The 23,705-nt window shown below is 37.0% G+C and overlaps 1 protein-coding gene across 3 annotated transcripts in view; it reads left to right on the top strand.

Annotated features, from left to right (window-relative positions):
* The window catches only part of UBR1 (ubiquitin protein ligase E3 component n-recognin 1), a 127,803-nt gene that overhangs the window by 60,640 nt on the left and 43,458 nt on the right, over window positions 1-23,705 (top strand). For 2 of the 3 annotated variants that reach the window (XM_060174487.1, XM_060174489.1), the window contains 12 exons: window positions 1,723-1,775; window positions 3,236-3,338; window positions 4,311-4,359; window positions 4,708-4,862; window positions 7,299-7,398; window positions 9,188-9,297; window positions 9,988-10,074; window positions 12,636-12,817; window positions 17,837-18,045; window positions 19,607-19,700; window positions 20,496-20,645; window positions 22,386-22,483. In XM_060174487.1, the coding sequence (XP_060030470.1) occupies window positions 1,723-1,775; window positions 3,236-3,338; window positions 4,311-4,359; window positions 4,708-4,862; window positions 7,299-7,398; window positions 9,188-9,297; window positions 9,988-10,074; window positions 12,636-12,817; window positions 17,837-18,045; window positions 19,607-19,700; window positions 20,496-20,645; window positions 22,386-22,483 (1,390 nt within the window). The remainder of the gene's footprint in view (window positions 1-1,722; window positions 1,776-3,235; window positions 3,339-4,310; window positions 4,360-4,707; window positions 4,863-7,298; window positions 7,399-9,187; window positions 9,298-9,987; window positions 10,075-12,635; window positions 12,818-17,836; window positions 18,046-19,606; window positions 19,701-20,495; window positions 20,646-22,385; window positions 22,484-23,705) is intronic. The other variant, XM_060174488.1, reaches the window with a different exon arrangement.

Below are 23,705 nucleotides of genomic sequence, written 5' to 3'. Positions count from 1 at the left end.
GAATTATTTTTGAGCAGGGGTAGCTAGCATAATGGTTATGCAAAGAGACTCTCATGCCTGAGGCTCCAAAGTCCCAGGTTCAATCACCTGCACCACCATAAGCCAGAGCTGAGCAGTGCTCTGGTAAAAATATATATGTATTTTTTTGAATTAAAACAATGAAAGCTTTACAGAGTCATAGAAAAAGGATTTGATTATAGGTCATTTTTCCTCTTCCTCAAGTTAGTTGTATCTTTTTCCATTTTAATCATTAATTGATTTTCAAACTATAACCATTTGGCATATCAAATTCACAATATTTGCATGCTCACTTATCAGTTTTATGATTAATACATTATATAATTAATATACATCCATTCTTCTTTCTAACCAATAATATCTTTAAAATAGTAGTTATGTTCTAGATTTTTTTGTAATACATATTAAAATAACTAGAAGAGTATTCAAAATTTAGAAAACATATATAACTGCAATTTAAAACAATCTCATTTTTCCATTTTTGCATTCCATTTTATTATATTGCACATATGAGCGAAACCATCAGTAGTTATCTTTCAGAGAAGTGTTGGCCATTTGGTAACAGATATAAACAGTAAGCTATTGTACAAAAACTGAAGAATGAGACTTGAAAGTTGTTTTTTTTTTTTTTTATGACATGAAGACAGGAAGGTTTTTTTTTTTTTTTTTTTTATGTGATGCCAGGAAATAAACTTAACCACCAATCTGGCCTATTTTTGTTGTTGTTATTTATACTTGGAGGAAGAGAATAGTGGAAGAGATAGAGTGGGGGCGGAAAAGGAGAGACACCAAAATACTGTTACACCTCCATGGGCTCCCTTTGGTGGTGTTCATGGTGCTTCATGTATCACTGGAAATTGTACCCAGTAGCTGTCACAGGGTAAGTTGTGACTCTTCATTGAGCTAGCCCCCAACTCCTTAATGTTTCTTCTTTGAATTATTTATACATAGGTCTTATCTCTTAAATGACTGGTTCCTCAAAAATGAAACGAGGTAATTATGCTAAGTGAAACAAGGTGAAAGATAACTAACTACTGGATGGTTTTGCTTATATGTAGATTATAGATGTTCAAAGCAAATGAAGTTAAAATAACAAATACTAACTAAACTGTTTCTCAGGCTTTTTTGTGAGGACTGTGCTGGCTATCAGAGTAGGGAGGGGCATATGACTGAGTGGAGGGGCTGATAACTTACAGATACTCTGTATGGCTGTGAAATTACTATTGTTATTGTTGTTAATTTTTTATTATTATCTTTATTTATTGGATAGAGACAGCCAGAAATCATGAGGGTAGAGGGAGAAAGAGAGGAAGAGAGAAAGAGAGACACATGCAGCACTGCTTCACCACTTGCACAACATTCCCCCTGCAGGAGGGGATAGGGCTCAAACCTTACGCATTGTAACATGTGCTCAACTAGGTGTGCCACCACCCAGCTCCCATGGCTGTGAAATTATACCCATGAAGTCCTATAATTTTGTAAACACTATTAAGTCTCTAATAATAAAAAAATTATTTTAAAAAAGAGACTGGTTCCTTAAAACTTCAGTAATTGGTTTAGATTTAGTTTTGTTATATTGGAAGTCACTTTTTATTGTTTGCAAAGGACCTCAGGAATGCTTTTTAAAAATAGATTTTTAACTCACAATAAAAGAAAAAAGTCACTATGTGAAAGTAAAAAATGTCAAAAATATTGTTTCAACAGGAAAATAATGAAACTGGCCTAGAGAATGTTATAAACAAAGTGGCTACATTTAAGTAAGTACTTAGCATGTTTTGTTTGTTCTGAAAAGCAGGCCAATCTTTGTACTTGTACCTTGTATACTTTGGAGAATCACTAAAGTTCTTGTCCATACTTAGAAGAATAGAAAGTACAGATTAGCAAGAGTGTGTATGACATGTTCCACATATTTGTTGAAGAAATTAGTATTTTTTAAATACTGACTTTAAAAGAATTTGTTTCATATGAGAGAGGGCTTTATATGAAGAAGGGGGGTGCCCTGGACTGAGAGACATTGCACTGGGAATCTCAGGCTTAACGTCCTATACCAGGTGAGCTATTTCACCAACAATAAAAATTAGCATTTTGGGGAGGTGAGTGAGAAATAACTATTTGTTAGGTGATGTTAGGTAACAGTAAGTAAAGAATCCTTTCTATTTCTTACCAGTTCTAAGCCACTCATATATTCTAGTTTTTAATTTAAATGCTAATTTTAATTTTTATGTCTTACTCACTGTGATTCTTTGAGACATAAGAAATGGAAATAAAATTTTAAATCGCTTGAGATCAGAGGATAGCTCACAGAGAAGAGTGCATACTTTACTGTATGTAAGAACTGGGGTTCAAGCAAGTCTCCCTTGCTACCACATAGGATGCCATGCAAAGGAGGAGTTTCATGAGTGATACGATGTGGTGCTGTAAGGCCTCTACTTTTCTGTCTCTCCCCCTCTATCTAAGGGGGGGGGGAAATAAATAAATCAAAGATTCCCCTGGGAATCATATAGACTAAAAGTCCAAGTTGATTAATTCTAGAAAGTAGAAAATTTGATGCTAGTAGTAAATTTCTACTTGCTACATTGTTTTTATAGACAATTTACTAATTTCAGATAACTTTATATATAGGTTGCAGCTTTTTTATATTCAGTGGAATATTTCATTTAATAATTTGATAAAAACCAAAATGTTGATAAGAACCTAGCATGAAGAAGTATGTTTTCCTTTTGACCTTGCTTTTTCCCTGTAGTGCTATATATTGGCTTTAGACATGAAATATAGAAGGACATGTCTTCCTACCTGTTTCAATTTGACCATAAACAGTGTATATTTTAATTGAGCTGACAATCTTTGAGCTAGGGAGGTTGGGGGGGTTTAAGTAGGACATGGGGTCAGTTCTATATTGTATAAAATATACTTCCTCAACTTTGAATTTCACAACTATGGAACACAGATTTTTCTCAGGGCTTTAAACTGCTATAATAAAATTTATCTTTTCATGTTGAGCATGTTGAGTAAGGTGAGTAAAGGACAATTATGTGGTATTTTTCTTCTTCTTCTTCTTCTTTTTTGTGAAGCCATTTTTTAAAAAAAACTTGTGATAGTGGTTTCCAGTGAGGATAATTATGTTTTCTTTCTCTGAACTTTGACTTTTAATTGAAATTTTAGGTTCTGGCTTTGTATTCCAAAGCAGTTCATCTCTGCTTTCTATCCATCCACTTAGGAAACCAGGTGTATCAGGTCATGGAGTTTATGAGCTGAAAGATGAATCATTGAAAGATTTCAATATGTACTTTTATCACTACTCTAAAACACAACATAGCAAGGTAGGAAAAAGTATCCTCTTCAGTAAATAAACCTAAAATGTCTTATGTTCTGTTAGTACCATGAAAAATTCTTTAATTTTCTTTACTCTTATTAAAGTGGCCATTGTCACACCCAAGAAATTAAAGTTGAACACATTGTATTATTTAGCCTATAGACAATATTCAAATTTTCCTTACTATACCAAAAAAAAAAAAAAAAAAAAACCCTACATCTCATGGAGAGAAGGATTCAGTAAATTGCCATGTGCTTCCTTTGGTGTCATGTTCTCATAGTTAACTTTGAAACAATTTTTCTCTTTCTTAGTATTGAAATTTCTATGGAATATAGGCTAGTTGTCTTTTAGAATATCCTACATTCTGATTTGTCTAATGTTCTCATAATTTGATTTCAGGGTAAACTTTTTTCAGCAAGAGTATTGCATAGGTTATATTGAATTATAGTAGTAGCCCCATAATGTCAAAATGTTCGGTCACATAAAATTTGGCCATTTAGTGACAGTGGTATGTAGCTTTGCCCTTAAAAATAATCTCAGGCCGGTGAAATAGATCACCTGGATAGTGCACTGTTTTGCCGTGTGCTCAGCACAGGTTCAAGCTCAGCCCCCACCACATTGAAGAGTTTTGGTACAGTGTTCACTATCCAAATGGGCTATTTCACTGACCCTAAAAAAAAAAGAATCTCCAGCCCGTAGTATGATTCACTGTATATCAGAGGCATTGGATAAATATTGTTACCTGAAAAAATGGGAGATAAATTCTTCATGGGGGAAATTACCTATTTTTCAATGACCTTCCCTGTAACTCTCGATTTGTTTCTGGAACAACGTAGCATTTCAGATATATATTTGAAATTATATATTAATTTGCAAAGAGTGTTGATAGTTAAGTCTCTCCTCCCTGCTTCAAGTCTTCCATTTATTTTGTGCTTGCCAAGCATGTAGTTTAAAGATAGACTTTTCTTTTATATGATAGGCTGAACATATGCAGAAGAAAAGGAGAAAACAAGAAAACAAAGATGAAGGTAAAAAAAAAGACTTTTGAGTTGACTCATTTTGACTGTTTTCTGTAATCTTAAACAATGTTTTGTATTTTGAGGCCGGGCATTTAATGGAAGTACAGAGACTCCATTGGTTCTTGTTTACATATCATAATGGTATACAGTAACAGAATTTTATAACAAAAGTAGTTAATTTTTTACTCTGATATAGTTACATATATTTTCGGCAGTATTCATGTTTTTAGTACTTTAACCAAAATAATGTGTTGTTTGCACATGAGCTATGATTTTGACATTTGCAGCTTAGCTTGTAGGATAACCCATATAAAAATATACCTGTTATCTCTTTTTTCTTTCATCTCCCTCCTACAGCATTACCACCTCCACCACCTCCTGAATTCTGCCCTGCTTTCAGCAGAGTGATAAACCTTCTCAATTGTGATATCATGATGTACATCCTCAGGACCATATTCGAACGGGCAGTAGACACAGATTCTAACTTGTGGACTGAAGGGATGCTCCAGATGGTATGTAAACCCAAATACTTTTTCTTCTTTTCTCTTCCTTCCTTTTCTTCTTTTCCTTTCTTCTTTTCTTAGAAAAAGAGAGACACCTGTAGTCTGTCCCACCTGTCCTGAAACTTCCCCCCATACATGTGGGGGCTGGGAGCTTGAACCTGGGTTGTTGAGCATAGGTAACTTATGTGTTTTGCTGGCTGTACCACTGCATAGCCTCCCTGAATATTTTCTTTACAACCTCTTTCAAGCTTGGACAAGATCCTGTTCAATTAGAATCAAAATCAAAACTCTTGAGGCCTAATGGTCATTAAAAGTAACTTAGAATGTTACAGACTTCTTTATTCACCTTTTTTATGCTTTAAGCATTAAGTGAAAACAGCTCTTTTCTCAATACTGTTACAGGTAAGTTACTTAATAATAGACCTTTGGTAGCTATGAGAATATATGTATTTAGCACCTGCCTAAATAGTGCGTGTGTGTCCTAACTAGAATTTTTGCTGTGCTTGCACAACGACTCCATCATTCCGGCAGCCATCTTGGGGTGGGTGGGGAGTGGGGCAGAGGATAGAGAGTGAGAGACAGAAATAGTGAGAAAGAGAGGAGGAAGACATGGGCTGGGGAGATAGCATAGTGGTTATGCAAAAGACTTTCAGGCCTGAGGCTCTGGGGTCCGTGATTCAACCTCCAGCACCACCATGAGCTAGAATCGAGCAATGCTCTAGGCAGTTCCTTACTGTCTCTGCTTCTGCCTCCCCTCTCTGTATCTTTCTTTCTGTATTATTAATAATTAAAATATTTCTTTTTTAAAAAAAGAAAGAATGGGGGGTCGGGCGGTGGCACAATGGGTTAAGCGCATGTGGCGCAAAGCGCAGGGACCGGCGTAAGGATCCCGGTTCGAGCCCCCGGCTCCCCACCTGCAGGGAAGTCGCTTCACAGGCGGTGAAGCAGGTCTGCAGGTGTCTATCTTTCTCTCCCCTTCTCTGTCTTCCCCTCCTCTCTCCATTTCTCTCTGTCCTATCCAACAACGAATTGCATCAACAAGGGCAATAATAATAACCACAACGAAGCTACAACAAGGGCAACAAAAGGGGGGAAAAAAATGGCCTCCAGGAGCGGTGGATTCATGGTGCAGGCACCGAGCCCAGCAATAACCCTGGAGGAGGAAAAAAAAAAGAAAGAAAGAAAGAATGACACCTGAAGCGTTTCCCCTGCAGATGGGAACCTGGGGCTTGAACCTGGGTCAAAATGCATAATAATATAATAACTCTTAGCAGGTACTGTACTATCTTGCCCTAATAAATGTTCTTTTTCCTTCGCTATTATTGGCCTGGAGGCTTTCTGTGCTATCTTACTATATACAGAAGTCAATTTTTGTGAAAACAGTGGCAATTGTTTGCCTTAAACCTTTTTAAACCATAGCTAGATTTTAAGTCAAATGTTAAAATTTACCTCCCTCCCAGTACGTCCTGGTAGATAAGTGCTGTGAAAGGTTTGTATTTCCTGGAAATCATTTCATATTAACCTATATAGGTCTATCTTATTCTTGTTATACAGTCATTCCACTGTATGGATATCTAGAATACATTTGTCTCCTGTTAACAAATAGGCTGAGTGTAAGTCTTTGTATACTGAACACTAAAATTAATAATTACACATTTTAGTGAATGTAGCTAGTCTGCTAACTCCTAGTACTAAGTCTCTGCATTTATATTTTGATAGATATTGTGAAATTGGTCCCTGTAGTTTTTATGCTGACTTTTTTTCTAGTCACTGATATGAAAGTTTTCTTGCTTCGAGATACCTTTACCATTCTGCATTTTATTAGACTCTTAAATTTTGACCTAATAGATGAAAAATAAATTATCTTGTTCCACTTGAGACTTACTTTAATTGTACAAGAACGAGGTTTTATTACCTTGTTAGAAATACTAAAAAAAAAAAAAAAAAAAAACTCAGAAAAGATATGTCAATGGTAAACCCCCCCCCCATGCCCTGTATATTTGCCTTTGATTCTTTCCTTGTTGGTCCAGCCTTCACATGTCCTCTGCTTGGCTCAGCTCAGCTCCATGCCCACTTTCAATTCTGCCTGTGTCTCCTTCTCCATCTGGCCTTACATGTTGCTGCTTCTCCTTGCACTTCTTCCTCTGCTCCTGATTTTACGACCTGGTAGTCAAAGGCCAAGATTCCAGGTCCTCTCCTGTCCAGTTGCTTTGTATTCTTCATTTGGGGCACCTTTTGTTTTCTTTATTGATTGGTACCAGGAATTCTGGGAATTGTAGTTTTTATTAATGATTTAATACTGATTTACAACAGTAAATAAGATAATGGAATAATTCCATACCTTTCCCACTATCAGAATTGTTACTTATTTTTTTATTTTCATTTCAAATAAAATTTTCTGGAGAAGCATAAGTTTAAGGATTTTCTCATATTTTCCTCCTTCAGGCATTTCATATCCTGGCACTGGGCTTACTAGAAGAGAAGCAACAGCTTCAAAAAGCTCCTGAGGAAGAAGTGACATTTGACTTTTACCATAAAGCTTCAAGTATGCTTAATATCATTTTTAATAGTTCCAACCATTGCTAGTTTGTAATTGACAGTTTAGCTCTTAAGAGTCTTGATCTCCTTTGGTCCAGAATCCCAGAGGGATAAAGAATAGGGAACCTTCCAATGGAGAAGATGGCCGTGGGAACTATATAGAATTGTACCCCTCTTATCCCACAGTCTTGTAAAACATTATTAAGTCACTAATAATTTTTTTTAAAGTCTTAATATGTCAGTGTTTTTTTTTAATATTTTATTAATGAGAGGGATAGGAGGAGAGAGAGAAATAACCAGATGTCACTCTGGTACATGTGCTGCCAGGGATTGAACTCAGGACTCTCATGCTTGAGAGTCCAATGCTTTATTCACTGTGCCACCTCCTGGACCCACTGATATGTCAGTTTTTAAAACAACTGGTTTTTCCTAGCATGTTTAGTTTTTAGCCAATGTTTAAAATAATACAAATAATTTTGTATTGTTTTTAGCATGTCGGAGGGAACTCTGCATACATTGATAAGTTGGTAGTTTCCTGCGTTCGTTATCTTTGTCTCAGAATTACCATGTATTTGGTGTCATATCAAATGCAACAGTCACGCTACCCATCTATGGAAGATAATAATGTTCCTGAATTTAAATGATTGTAGATGTCTGAGTGAATCCTAATGTATTTGTTTTGCATTGTTTTCAACTTAGAAGAACAGGATAGATTCGGATTAAATTTTTAAAAAATTTTCCACTTAGAAAATGGAAATATTGACAAGACCATAGGATAAGAAGGGTATAATTCCACACATTTCCCACCACCAGAATTCCATAACCCATCCCCTCCATTGGAGGCTTTCCTATTCTTTATCCCTCTGAGAGTGTGGACTCAGGATCATTATGTGGTACAGAAGGTGGAAGGTCTGACTTCTGTAATTGCTTCTCTGCTGAACATGGGCATTGGCTGGTCAATCCATACTCCCAGCCTCTTTCTTTCCCTAGTGGGACAAGGGCCTGGGAAGGCGGGGATCCAGGACACATTGGTGTGGTTGGTTGTCCAGGGAAGTCAGATTGGCATCTTGGTAGCATCTGGAACCTGGTGGATGAAAAAGAGTTAAGGTATAAAGCAGAACAAATTGTTGACTAATCATGAACCTAAATGCAAGAATATTATAGATGAAGATTTGATGGTCACCATTTTGGCAAAAGCTAGTAGGTCTGTTTTAGGTATATTCCAAGGGGCCTATGACTTTACTAGTTTTTGCCTGAGCTTGACAGTTAACATGCAGGTGGACATCAGATTAAATTTTGATTAAATGCTACCCAGCAAAGGGCCTTATGAAGTTTATCCTAGGGACATTGATTACTAGGTCAATTAGTGAAATGTATCTCATTTTCTATTTCTATTTTCTATTTATGTAGTGTATTCCTTAGACTCATGTAGATGTCATAAACCTATTATGCTTTTTGATATAATAACATCTACTTTCATATTTGGGAATGTTTTGTTGTCATTAAGTACTTTTATTAGACAGTCAGCCATGTGGAGGAAATTAGGAAAGACAGATCATTAATGGCGATTTATACTAAGCACCAATAAAAGATGTAGAAGAGCCCTAAAGTACCTTAGGCGTTTTTCTAGTATTTAGTGTTTAATATAATTAAACAGTACACATTTGAAAAATTAATGTAACTAAGAAGTTGATTACAAACGTTGGTTATCGATATGCATGCCATTAATTATAAATTATGATTGTACATAATATTGAGAATATGTGTAATATGTCATTTTTGTGTTTTTAAAAAAGGATTGGGAAGTTCATCCATGAATGCTCAGAATATACAAATGCTTTTGGAAAAACTCAAAGCAATTCCCCACCTAGAAGGCCAAAAGGACATGATAACATGGATACTACAGGTATACCTGAAAAACTAATTACATGATTCAAATATTTGAGAATACTCTACCTGTTTCTAAAATCAAGCCACTGTGCTCAATGACAAAGCCACTTACTACTGATTTTTTTCATGATACTCATATTTTTGTGTTAATAATTCTATGATTTTAAGAAAGTGAGTTGTCATTTACTCCATTTAGTGTTATAAATTCTTGAAGACTCATTTTTCTACTAGAATCCCAAAGTTTATTGTTACAATATACAAAAGCATAAGCATCTGTTCTTGCAATCATTAGATATACTAGGACCATTTTTATGAGAATAAATGTAAATATAGTGAAATATGCACCCTGCTTTTTCTTTTTCCTTTATAGAGAGATATTTTGCTTTAGTTATCTTAGAAGGAAGAGGAATTAGTACTAGGAAGAGGAATAACTTTTTGTTTTGATCTTTGTCATTATATGTCTACACACAAGAAAAAAATATTATCTTAAAAGTTAAAGAATTTCCCTGGTCAAAAGAGATGTTATTTACAATCACAGAGTGAACAGATAATTTTGTTGCCTCTTCCTCATCTGATTGTTGATTGACTAGGAGAGGTGTTTGTCACATGAGTCAGTGTGTCTAATTAAAAAAATTAAGTGTAAAAATATTTGGAGGCATGACAACAAAATTTCATCAAATCTTAATGTTTTTTCTATTTTCCACAGATGTTTGACACAGTAAAGCGATTAAGAGAGAAGTCTTGTTTAATAGTAGCAACCATATCAGGATCAGAGTCTATTAAGAATGATGAGGTATACCATAATTATCTCTGTTTTCAAACTTTACTGCTGTAAGGGAGCTGCTGCTCTTTGTTAGAACGAACCTATTTATTGTAAAGTATTTTGTTTCTTTGCCACAGGGTTTAGTAGTACCTGACACACGGTTATCTAACTCGTTTTATGTATTTCACAAAAGCAGTGAAACAATATGTAGTGTAACACTATTGGCAATACTTTTTTTTTTCCCCACCAGGTCTTTGCTGGAACTTTGAGCACACTTCCACCACTCCCAGCAGATTGTTTTTATTTATTTTGCATAGAGTATGAAAGATGGAAAGTAAGATAAATAGGAAAGACAGCAGAAAGCTGCTTTTCCACTCATGAAACTTTCCCTTTGTGTGGTGCTCCCATGTGGTGGCTGGGGTCTCAACCCCAGGTTCATCCTTCCTCCATCCCCCACCCTCCCTTTCTCTCCTTTTTTATTATTTTTATCATTATCTTTATTTATTAGATAGAGACAGCCAGAAATCAAGGGGAGGGTAGGGGAGATAGAGGGAGAGAAAAAGAGAGACACCTGCAGCACTGCTTCACCACTTGCAAAGCTTTCCCTCTGCAGGTGGGGAACAGGGGCTCGAACCCGGGTCCTTGAGCATAGTAACATGTGCACTCAACCAGGTACACCACCACCCAGACCCCCTCCCTTTCTTCCTTTCTTCCTATCTTTTTAAGAGAGGGAGAGAAAGGAAAAAGACCCCTTAATAAGCACTACTCTACCTCTCATGAAACTTCTCCCCTGAAAATAGAGACTGAGGATTTGAACCCAGGTCCTCATACATGGTAACCTGTGTGCTTTACTGAGTAACCCACCATCCAGTCTGTATTTTTTTTTTTTTTTCCTCCAGGGTTATTGCTGGGCTTGGTGCCTGCACCATGAATCCACTGCTCCTGGAGGCCATTTTTCCCCCTTTTTTTGCCCTTGTTGTAGCCTCGTTGTGGTTATTATTATTGCCCTTGTTGACACTATTCGTTGTTGGATAGGACAGAGAGAAATGGAGAGAGGAGGGGGAAGACAGAGTAGGGGAGAGAAAGATAAACACCTGCAGACCTGCTTCACCGCCTGTGAAGCGACTCCCCTGCAAGTGGGGAGCCGGGGACTCGAACCGGGATCCTTACGCCGGTCCTTGTGCTTTGTGCCACAGGCGCTTAACCCACTGCGCCACCGCCCGACCCCCCAGTCTGTATTTTATTTTATTTTTATTTTCATTTTTTCCTCCAGGGTTATTGCTGGGCTCGGTGCCTGCACCATGAATCCACCGCTCCTGGAGGCCATTTTTTTCCCCCTTTTGTTGCCCTTGTTGTTGTAGCCTCGTTGTGGTTATTATTACTACCATTGTTGATGTTCGTTGTTGGATAGGACAGACAGAAATGGAGAGAAGAGGGGAAGACAGAGGGGGAGAGAAAGATAGACGCCTGCAGACCCTGCTTCACCGCCTGTGAAGCGACTCCCCTGCAGGTGGGGAGCCAGGGGCTCGAACCAGGATCCTTACGCTAGTCCTTGCACTTTGCGCCACATGCGCTTAACCCACTGCGCCACCGCCCGACCCCCTGTATTTTATTTTTAAAGTACTTGAATATTGGGAGTCGGACTGTAGTGCAGCGGGCTAAGCGCAGGTGGTGCAAAGCACAAAGACCGGCATAAGGATCCCTGTTTGAACCCCGGCTCCCCATCTGCAGGGGAGTTGCTTCACAGGCAGTGAAGCAGGTCTGCAGGTGTCTATCTTTCTCTCCTCCTCTCTGTCTTCCCCTCCCTCTCTCCATTTCTCTCTGTCCTATCCAACAACGACAACAACAATAATAACTACAACAATAAAACAACAAGGGCAACAAAAGGGAATAAATAAATAAAATAAATATTTAAAAAAATTTTTTTAAAAAGTACTTGAATATTGGTACTGAAAAAATCACTCAGTGGCAGAGTACATGCTTTACATCTTAAAGGCTCTGGATTTGATTCCTGGCATGTGTATGCATTCATATATTCATGTTCATATGTGTATTTAGTATCTGAAAATGGCATTTGTCTTAAACCTGAGAACTTATATTCTAACAATCAACACTTTTTCTTAATGGAACAAGACAGTGGAATATCTTATATTTAATGAAATGCAATAAATCTTAGATGTTAGATTTTCATAGTATAACACGTCAAGTTTTATTGTACTCTTAAGGTTATTAGAATATTATGATTATTAAATATTCACCCTAAAAATATAAAACTGAACTTAAAAAGTAGCCTGGACAGTGCAATAATATGGCTAGAAGTTTTCAATTTTACTAATGTGTTTAGTAGTAACTATTAGTTATAATAAAGTTGGGCTTGAATTGACTAAATGTCAGTGATAATGTGTTTGAGGTATTTGAGGTACTTGACATTTTTACACAAGTCTCTGAAGTAACCAAAGGAACAAATGGAGCCTACGTGCTAATCTTGAGATGTTAGATTGGATCCAAGTTTTACTCTAGAATATTCTGCCTGACTGACTAGTGTTTGTAAATTTTTAACAGTCTAATTTTTGTGATTTCTTAATACTAAGATTTCTCACGATAAAGAAAAAGCAGAACGAAAAAGAAAAGCTGAAGCTGCTAGGCTACATCGCCAGAAGATCATGGCTCAGATGTCCGCCTTACAGAAAAACTTCATTGAAACTCACAAACTGATGTATGATAATACATCAGAAATGTCCGGAAAAGAAGATGCAATTATGGAGGAGGAAAGGTAAAGCAAAGCAAAACTAAAATTTATCAGCAGTTTTAGAGGGAGAATTATCTGTTTGCTTTAATAATGTTCTGCAACACATTTTATAATAAGAGAAGCCGCATTGGTTTTAAAGGTAGGAAGCTAACAGTGAGGAGTAGAAGGTACTTACTGAATGGATTCCACATTGAAATGAGTTCAGGTAGTTAATGAAGTCATCATGTCGGGGAAATTTAGACTCAGAAACGTGAAAATGGGGACTTCAGAAATAGAAATCAGCTCCTTTTCGGGAGTCGAGCTGTAGTGCAGCGGGTTAAACGCAGGTGGCGCAAAGCATAAGGACCGGGCATAAGGATCCCGGTTCGAACCCTGGCTCCCCACCTGTAGGGGAGTCGCTTCACATGTGGTGAAGCAGGTCTGCAGGTGTCTTATCTTTCTCTCCTCCTCTCTGTCTTCCCCTCCTCTCTCCATTTCTCTCTGTCCTATCCAACAACGACAACAACAATAATAACTACAACAATAAAACAACAAGGGCAACAAAAGGGAATAAATAAAATAAATATTAAAAAAAAGTTATAAAAAAAATCAGCTCCTTTCATCTTCTATGGTTGTGATGTTTTTAGATATACTTTTTTTTTTTTTTTGCCCTCAGGGTTATTGCTGGGGCTCAGTGCTGGTAACTACGAATCCACTGCTCCTGGAGGCCATTTTTTATTGGATAGGACAGAGAAATTGAGAGAGAATGGGAAGAGAAAGACAGACATCTACAGACCTGCTTTACTGCTTGTGAAGTGACACCCCCCCATCCCCCCACAGGTGGGGACCAGGGTGCTCGAACCGGGATCTTTATACGGGTCCTTGGGCTTCGTACTATGTGCACTTAATGCAGTGAGCCACTGCCACGCCCCCTTTAGATAAGCATTTATACATTTGTTCATACATTTTACACTATTTTCATCATTTAAAAAATTTATTCATTATTTTTATATTTGAAAGAACATGGAGAAATTAAGGGGGGGAATGGAAAGTAGAGAGGGAAAGAGACAGCACTGTTTCACCTGTAATGAACCTTCTTCTCCCTTCAGGTGGGGTCTGAGGTCTTTGCTTACTGTAATATGTGCATTCAGCCAGGTGTGCCACCATCCAGCTCCGATTTTTATGATAAATAATCATAATGATTGTTATTATTACAAATTGAAAATAAATTCCTTTATTTGAAAAAAGTATCTTATATAATTTTTTTTTCTTAAAAAGAAAGAAGACATACCTGTGGTTATAATCATGAATAGCACATTGAAATGGGAACCAGTAAATCTGTGTTTTTGTTTTTTGGTACCAGGACTCAAACCTAGGACTTTAAGCTCTACCACTGAGCTGTATCCCCAGCCCTGAATCTGATGTTCTAAGACCTAATTGGTACTTTCTTGGGGAAATCAACTAACATCCTGAGAGTCAAGTTTTGTGGGCTTTCACATAGATGCAGTGGGGGGGGAGCGGGAGGAGGAAGCAAAATAATATTGTTTTTTTTTTTAATTAAAAATACCTCTTTATGCTCAGATTTTTATCACAAAGTAAAATTAACTAGAAATTACATCTGGGGGCCTAGAAATAGCTCATCTGATAGAACACATAGCATGCGAGGAAGACTTGGGTTCAGAACCCTGGCCACCACACAGGAGCACCATACAAAGAGGAATCTTCATGAGCAATGGAGTGGTGCTGTGGTGTCTTTCACTCTCTCTTTATCTCTCACCTCTATCTGGAAAAAAAAAATCTATCAAGAGCAACATAATCACGCTTGCAGTACAAAGACCTGGGACATAAAAAAATGATGAGTTAAAACAAAATATCATGTCTTATTGAGATGGAGTGGGTTTTGATTTATATGACATTGCTTACATGGGTGCTTTTCTCTAGTAATCCATGCTCATTTTAAAAAAACAAACTTTCACCGACATTTAAAACAGTAAGTGTTATAGATACATTTATAGAATTGTACCTTTGCAATAATAACAGGTGTATTTTACTACATATGTCTAATCCTGAAGCTTAGGATGTTAACAAGGGTCACAAAAAATTAAGTCTATATACTTAAAGATTAAAAAGAGATATGAAGGTAAGCTATCTTTGGTTAATTATAGTAATAAATCTTAGAGTTAAGGGAGTCGGGCTATAGCACAGCAGGTTAAGCGCAGATGGTGCAAAGCACAAGGACCAGCATAAGGATCCCGGTTCAAGCCCTGGCTCCCCACCTGCAGGGGAGTCGCTTCACAGGCGGTGAAGCAGGTCTGCAGGTGTCTCTTTCTTTCCCCCTCTCTGTCTTCCCCACCTCTCTCCATTTCTCTCTGTCCTATCCAACAACTACGACAATAATAACTACAACAATAAAACAACAAGGGCAACAAAAGGGAATAAATACAAAACCTCAGATTGTTTCAACCCTCTAAATATTTCTCATCTATGGCAGACTGTCTAGAAAATAATGTAAGAAACTATTGTCTATTTGTCAAGATGAAAAAATGTGCAAAAAAAGAACTCATACTAAATGGTCAGTGAGGCATAATACAGTAAGTTCACCTTGACTATCCTCTACATTCCTGATCTTTCTCCAGAATCCATCTTTCTTATAAATAACTATTGATCTTGATCTCTGTACACATTTATAAGTTTGTATACAAAAAAATAAGGAGGTGTGGCCTGGAAGGTGGCAAAGTGGACAGTGTGTTGTAATCTCAAGCATGAGGTTCAATCCCTGACATCATGTATTCCAGAGTGATGTTCTCGTCTTTTACTTTGGTGCAATACACACACACACAAAATTTTTTATAACCTTTTTTTATATTTATTTATTCACTTTTGTTGCCCTTGTTTTATTATTGTAGTTATTATTGTTGTTGTCGTTGTTAGATAGGACAGAGAGAAATGGAGAGAAGAGGAGAAGACATAGAGGGAGAGAGAAAGCTAGACACCTGCAGACCTGCTTCACCACCTGTGAAGTGACTCCTCTGCAGGTGGGGAGCCAGGGTCTTGAATCGGCATCCTTACGCCAGTTCTTGAGCTCTGCACAACCTGCGCTTAATCTGCTGCGCTACCGCCTGACTCCCACAAAAACTTTTTTAACAAAGTTTTGTTTTGTGTTTTTAGTAGTACTTTTTATTACTCTATTTGCTGTGTAGCTTGCTTTTTCACTATTACGAATTTTTTTCATGTCAGTGCAAAAGATCTGTCGTATAGAATAACTGTTATATAGCATTCTATAGTGTGAATATACAGTGTTTTTTAGTCAGATTTTGGACATTTAATTTTCCCTTTATTATGAACCACCTGTCAGAACATTTTGTGTGTGTCCCGTTATGCAATTGTATAAGTACTTCTCGGTAAAGCTAGATGGCCTAGACTACTACACACCGAGACCTAGGGACTATTGTATTTGCAGCTAACTGTTGATCAAAGTTTTATAATGTGAGTTTTATTTAATTTTTCATAAATGATCGTATGTTCATATCATTCTGCAACTTTCGATTCGTCCTCAATAGTTTGTCTTAGAAACTTTATTTTCTGTGCCCGTGTTGGTCCCTCACCCAATAAATCTAGTGGTGTTCCTTAGTCCTAGGACTACCAAGAAAACTGCTGGACACCTCTAATGAGGTGGTACAAGATGTAGCTGAGACCCACCTTAGAACAACTGCACAGTATTCTGTATTCTGTCAAAATTTTCTGGTGATGTTGAGGATTTATTTCTAGCTAATTGAACTAACATGTTCTAGGAAGCTTCTTGCACAAATAAATTGGCAGTATTGTAGAGAAGTTCAGAATGTGGCCTGTGAAGACACGTTACCTGGGTTAAATCCTGGTTCTAGTACTTACTTGTGATGAATCATTATGTAATATTCTTACTACCTCTTGGCCTCGGCTGCTTCATCTGAAAAATGGAGGTAATTATAGTACCTGTCTCACAGGAATGATTAGAGAAGCTAAATGAGTTAAAATCATGGAAAGTATTTGAAACAGTGCCTTGCATCACAATCAGTACTGTATACTGATTGTGTAAAGTATTTATACAATTGTTGCACATGTTGGGTAGATTCTAAGAGTTGCTCAGCATTAAGGTATAAATATTTTTATCTTAATAGGTACCAAGATAGAAAGTTAAATAGTAAGGAATGAATATGGTATGGCACATACAGTGAGTACTATGTATTTAAAAATATTTCTGCATTGAAGCACAGTGGTTCTGCAGTAGATAAGTATTGAATTCTCAAGTATGAGGGCATGAATTCAGTTCCCAGCATTGTATGTGCCAATGATGCCCTGCCCTCCACACACACACACACACACACACACACCCATTAATAAATAAATAAATACATTTTTTAGAAATGCTTCCAAATTCTGATGATTTGATAAAATAGCTAAGGTAAAAATGAATATAACTGTATGCAGATCTCTAATATATAATGTGATCCTGTGTTTAAAATGTTATGAATAGGCTGGGAAAAATATGAGTGGTTATCTAGGTGTTGTGAGAATATAATGCATTTTATACTTTTAGATATTTTCAGTTTTAAAAAATCACATATTTTATAATTGGGGAAAAAAAAACCCAGCTGACTTCTAAAATAATTTAAGTATAAATTGTAATGTCCATTCTCTTTATGATCTCTTTTCCTATATAGCACATGAAATGTATTTTTAATACACTTTTTAAAAAGATGTGTATATTATGAGAGAAAGCAAGAAGCACTGCTCAGCTCTAGCATAAGGTGGTGCCTGATATTGAACCGCAGCTTCTGGTGTCTCAGGCAAGGAAGTTCTGTGCTCTAACAGACTGAATTGTCTCCTGTCCTTAAAATGTATTTTCTAATAAGCAAATTAACTGGAAAAGTCAGAAAAACCAAGGGGAGATTTTAAGGTAACATTGCTAGATAACACTTTTATTTGACTCTTAAAAGTTTTTGCCCTAAGTTACTTTAAAAAGTTGATCAAAATATAAAGACAAGTGGCCAAATATGTGTCCTTATTTCTGATCATTTCTTTTAGTAGCACCCCAGCAGTCAGTGACTACTCTAGAATTGCTCTGGGTCCTAAACGGGGTCCGTCTGTTACTGAAAAGGAGGTGCTGACGTGCATCCTCTGCCAAGAAGAACAAGAGGTGAAAATAGAGAATAATGCTATGGTATTAGCAGCCTGTGTCCAGAAATCTACAGCCTTAACCCAGCACAGGGGAAAACCCATAGAACTCTCAGGGGGTATGTATTGTTTATAAGTAACCTTTTGAGCACTTCTTTTCTTATTATGTAATTAGAAAAAATAGCATTTGAAAGATGTTTGGGAGTGAGTTTGTACTTATTTTGGTTAGGTCATGATTTATCCATGTGTATATTCATCCCTAGGTTTTGCGTGCCCTCTTGAATGCTTAGTGTTTTCTTTGGAGCTGTTAGCGTTACTTACTCTGTCTGTCTTCATTTCTTTGTTAAACCACTTGAAAGTAGGATACAGGCATCATGGCATTTCATCTCTAAATATTTCCATAGGCATTTTCTATAAGATCAATCTGTCAGACATATATATCTATCCATTTATTACATTCAAGAATTTAATAACTATGGTCCAGGATGTGTCTCAGTGGATACAGCATCGGACTCTCAAGCATAAGGTCCTGAGTTCAATCCCTGGCAGCACATGTACCAGAGTGATGTCTGGCTCTTTCTCTCTCCTATGTTTCTCATTAATAAATAAAATATTTTTAAAAAAAGAACTTAATAATAACTTAGGAATATATGAAATTTATATTTATATTTCTCCTACTATTTTCAAATATCTTTTTTTTTCCAGATAGACTTTTTTCTTTCAGAGGATCTGGGCATGCTTTCTGCATTGCTTTTTTATATTTCTGTTAGTCTGTTGTGATCTAAAATAGTCAATTGTGTCTTTTGTCCCCCCTTGATAATATGCTTGAAGAATGCAACCAAACGTGTTGTACAAAGTTTCACATTGTGGATTTCCCTATTTGTTGTTATATTTATTATGTAGACACAGAGAGAAGTAAAGAAGGAAGGGGGAGATTAAGAGGGGCAGAGACACCTGTAGCACTGTTTCACTGCTTGTGAAACTTTATGCCTGCCAGTGGGGACCAGGGACTTGAGCTCAATGACACTTACGCTCTACCAAGTGCCCACTGACTGGCCCCAATAACAATAATTTTTAAAAGTTAACACTTATTGATTAGTTGCCATGTGCCAGACAAAGATCAAGTGTTTTGTGTCCGTTTACTTGCTGCTCACAACAGCCTTGTGGACCTACCAATATTGTCTGCATTTTACTGATGAGGGAACTGGGGCACAGAGACGTTAAGTAACTTTCCTAGGCCAGAGTTCTAAGTGATGTACCCTATAGTCTGAGCTTTTATATACTAGATTATAGTGACCTTAAATATCACTTAAACTTACCCACATACTCTTAAAGTTGCAAAAGTAAATTGTGCTTGAGTCATCAGAAATCAATTTAATAACCAAGGTAATTCAACATAAGCCTAAACTTCAAATAAAAACATAAATTGGGAATAGAAGTTGTCACTAATCCATACTAATTTTAGAACCATCCCTAGAAGTTCAGCTATATATTTTCCTCCTTTATTTTTAATTTAATATTGAAAATATATATCATACTGTCATTGGTATAGTGGCATTTCTTTTGGACATGCCCAAGAAGTTTTATTATTAGGATTTTAGATCTGATAAGCTTTCTCTCCTTTTCTAATGACTGTGGAAGAGATAAATAATACCTCTTATTTTTGTCATTCTGTACCAGAAATTCTAGACCCACTTTTCATGGATCCAGACTTAGCATATGGAACTTACACAGGAAGTTGTGGTCATGTAATGCATGCAGTTTGCTGGCAGAAGTAAGTTGTCCTTCTGACATGTTCTTGAAACCAAGTGGGGGCAGGGAGCAGGTGGTGGCACAGTGGGTTGGGTGTACATGGTGCTAAGTGCAAGGACTGGCATAAGGATCCAGGTTTGAGCCCCTGGCTCCCCTGATGATTTCCCCTGAACTCTTTCTCTCGCCATCTCTATCTTCCCTTCCTCTCTCAATTTCTCTCTGTCCTATCTAACAACAGCAATAACAACAGTAATAATGACAATAACAAGGACAACCAACAAATGGGAAAGGTGGCCTCCAGGAGCAGTGGATTCATGGTGCAGGCACTGAGCCTCAGCAATAACCCTGGAGGCAAAAAATAGAAAGAAAGCAAGTAGGAATTTTTTAATTCGCTAAAAATCTCATTCCCCTTCAAACATAGAATAAAAGTATTGCGATCATACTAATTCTACCTCTGAAAGAGATAAACTATTCTGAAATATAATTTCTGGGAAATCTTGGACATAGAATTTTCTCTTGACATTGATTAAAGTACTTAGTTTTCCTATAATAACAGTGCTTCAGTCGTTCACTGGAAATAAAAGAAGTAGTGTCAACATTGTATCTTTATGCTATTAAAGCAGAGACAGATTATGACTCAGTTTTAAGTCTCCTCTGTTACAATAGAATGCGTATTCTGCTTCTTTTGTAGTGTAACTTGTATATCTTTGCATTTAGTATAAAGAACTTGAGGCAGAAATCTTAGTTTTTTCCCATTTCTGATTAGAGCTAAGAATGTGTATAGTTTTGAGCAAATCTATGTCTTGGAATTTTGCAGGTATTTTGAAGCTGTTCAGCTGAGCTCTCAGCAGCGCATTCATGTTGACCTGTTTGACTTGGAGAGTGGAGAATATCTCTGCCCTCTTTGCAAGTCCCTCTGCAATACTGTGATCCCCATTATTCCTTTGCAACCTCAAAAGATAAACAGGTATATTTTAAGTTTCAGTTCATCGTTGAAAGCATCCTTTAATCTTTTTACTTTTTTTAACTTTATATTTTTTATTTATTTATTTTTTATTTATAAAAAGGAAACACTGACAAAACCATAGGATAAGAGGGATACAAATCCACACAGTTCCCACCCTCAGAACTCTGTATCCCATCCCCACCCCTGATAGCTTTCCTATTCTTTAACCCTCTGGGAGTATGGACTATTTAACACATAACCTATAAACATAATTCTATTTTATTTCATTGTTTTGAAAAATATTATTTACCTTTAAGAGAGAGAGCCAGAGTATCATTCTGACATGTGCAATGCCTGAAGTCAAAGTTGGGGCTTTATTCATTGCAGTCTGACTATCTTATTTTTAGAAAAATCACTATCAGTGCAGTCTGTTATTAAAGTTAGAAGCATGTAAAATACTCCATCAAAACTGGAAATAAGCTAGTATTTTTAAAAGAAGAATGATCTTAAACAATCATAATCATAGTATTTTTTTTGAGCACTGAAAAATTCTTGTATAATTTGTGTGAATTTTGGCATAGTTCACTATATATTTTAACTTCACCCAGGGCTATTGTTTCAATATGCAGATTCCTATGTCGCAGTCTCTTATAACGCTGTTTCTGACCCCCTTTGTTTTTTTGTTTTTTTTTAACTTTGTGTTTCGAATCTCTGCCCTTACAGAATTTGTATTCCAGAGAGGAGAAACCAATAATTATATAAATACAAATAAATTGTTGAGTAGTGAGAATATCTGTGAACAAACTAAAAGCAGCATGGAAAAGGACTAAAAGCAATAGATCCTCAGGTGGGAACAGAGTCAGCACATACAGTCAGTTGTCAGCAAGAAGATAGCACACTGGAATGGAATAGATGGATCGTGAAAGGGCTTTGGGCTCAAATTAGAAGTTAGTATTTTATGTGTAATATGGAAAACACTGGCATGTTTTAGACAGGTGAATAGCATATTCTGATAATCTGACGTGTGTGTGTGTGTGTCTGTCCAGAGAAATAAACTCAGGCTATCATGCATGCATGATGCCACTGCTGTGTGGTCTCCCCTGGCAGGTTTATTCATTCAAGTTTTTGTTTTTTGTTTTCCTTTTTTAGAAAAGAGAAAGGGGGAAATCACCTCAGCACTGTATCATTATCCATGAAGCTTTCCCAGTGCTGTCTCTGCTGCTTCCATACGGTTCTGAGACTGCTGTATGAACTATGCCCCTAACTCCCTGATTTTCGTTTTTAAAATGTCCCTCTTGCTGATGAGAACATAGGCAGTATTGAAATGGCCGTTGTGGAAGCAGGAACAACAGTTAGTCTTGAGGTAGTCCAAGTGAGGGGTGATGTGACTTGGATTAGGATAGTAACAGTAGAAAGAATTATCAACTTGGGATATACTTGGTAAAAATCCGTGAAGTTAACAGGTAGATTAGAATGTGGGATGTGAGGAAATGAGTAAAGACACTTAGTTTTTACTTATAGAAGCAGGTGATTGCGTTTAATGATATTTAGCATGTCTAGATGATAACCCTGTGAGTGGTTTCTTATACCTTGTACTTTTTAAATTCCTGTCCCTTCCCAAACTAAAATTATTGACACATGTTTCTGTAACCTAGGAAGTTGATTTGGAGGAATTTGGTTTTTTCCATGCAGCTGTTTATTCAGAGAAAGACTCTACAAATTTGCCAATAGCTTTGATAATTTTTAAATACCCTTTTTCAGTGAGAATGCAGAAGCTGTTGCTCAACTTTTGACCCTGGCACGATGGATACAGACTGTTCTGGCCAGAATATCAGGTTATACTATGAAACACACGAAAGGTTTGCTTGAGATTTTTCTTTAACTTAACTGTATGATATTTAACTTTCAGAACCATTAAATCTTTTTGAAAAAAAGTAATTATTGCTTTAAGATATGATTTGCAAATACAGATATGTTCAACATCAGAAATAAAGATTTTTGAAGCTAAATCATGTTACTCAACTTAGTAATTGGGAATACACTGATTACTCTGAAGTCAGACTGCTTAGATTTATTTATTTATTTATTTATTCCCTTTTGTTGCCCTTGGTTTTATTATTATTATTGTTGTAGTTATTGTTGTCATTGTTGGATAGGAGAGAGAGGAGGGGAAGACGAAGGAGGGAGAGAAAGACACCTGCAGACCTGCTTTACCACTTGTGAAGTGACTCCCCTACAGGTGGGGAGCCGGAGGCTCGAACCAGGATCCATAGCCGGTCCTTGTGCTTTGCGCCACATGTGCTTAACCTGCTGTGCTACTGCCTGACTCCCATACTGCTTAGATTTAAATAATAGAATTAGGGTTGGGAGGTAGCTAATCTGTAGGGTGCATGCTATTTTTTATTATTATTGGATAGAGACAGCCCAAAATGGAGAGGGAAGAGGGTGATAGAAAGGGAGAGAGACAGAGAGACACCTACAACACTGCTTCACCACTCACAAAGCGTTGCCCCTGTAGGTGCAGGCCAGGAACTTGAACCTGAGTCCTTGCACATTGTAACATGTGTGCTCAACCAGATGCACCACCACCTGGTTGCTAGGGTGCATACTTTACCACATTCAAACCCCAGGCCACGACATGGGAGTAGCAGGCAAAGGGGGAGATTCATGATTCATGGAGTGCTTCTGTGGTGTCTTTCCTTCTCTCTCTGTATCTCTCTCCCTCTCTCACCCTTTACCCAGGGAAAATTCTGCTGAGGGTGGTAGAATCACATAGGAATGGAACTCCAGGGGAACCCTGGCAGCAATAGTTAAATAAATGTTAGATTTGTCATTTACTATGTACTCTTATACATATGTACAAGTTATTCAATTTTCTGTGCCTCAGTTTTCCTGTTTGTGAATAGTAAGAATATTTTCACTGACTGAAGGATAGGACTGAAGTTTCATATAAAGTAGAGCATTGCATGGCACATATTAAATACCACATAAATGTTAGCCATTGTTATTATTATTATTACTAGTGCTATTGTCGATTTTGGTAACAAAAACAAATGTTACTTCCTTTGTTCTTTTCAACTG

This window comes from Erinaceus europaeus, chromosome 16 (genome assembly GCF_950295315.1).
Source record: "Erinaceus europaeus chromosome 16, mEriEur2.1, whole genome shotgun sequence".
Classification (NCBI taxonomy): domain Eukaryota; kingdom Metazoa; phylum Chordata; class Mammalia; order Eulipotyphla; family Erinaceidae; genus Erinaceus; species Erinaceus europaeus.
This window is presented reverse-complemented; position numbering and strand designations above follow the sequence as displayed.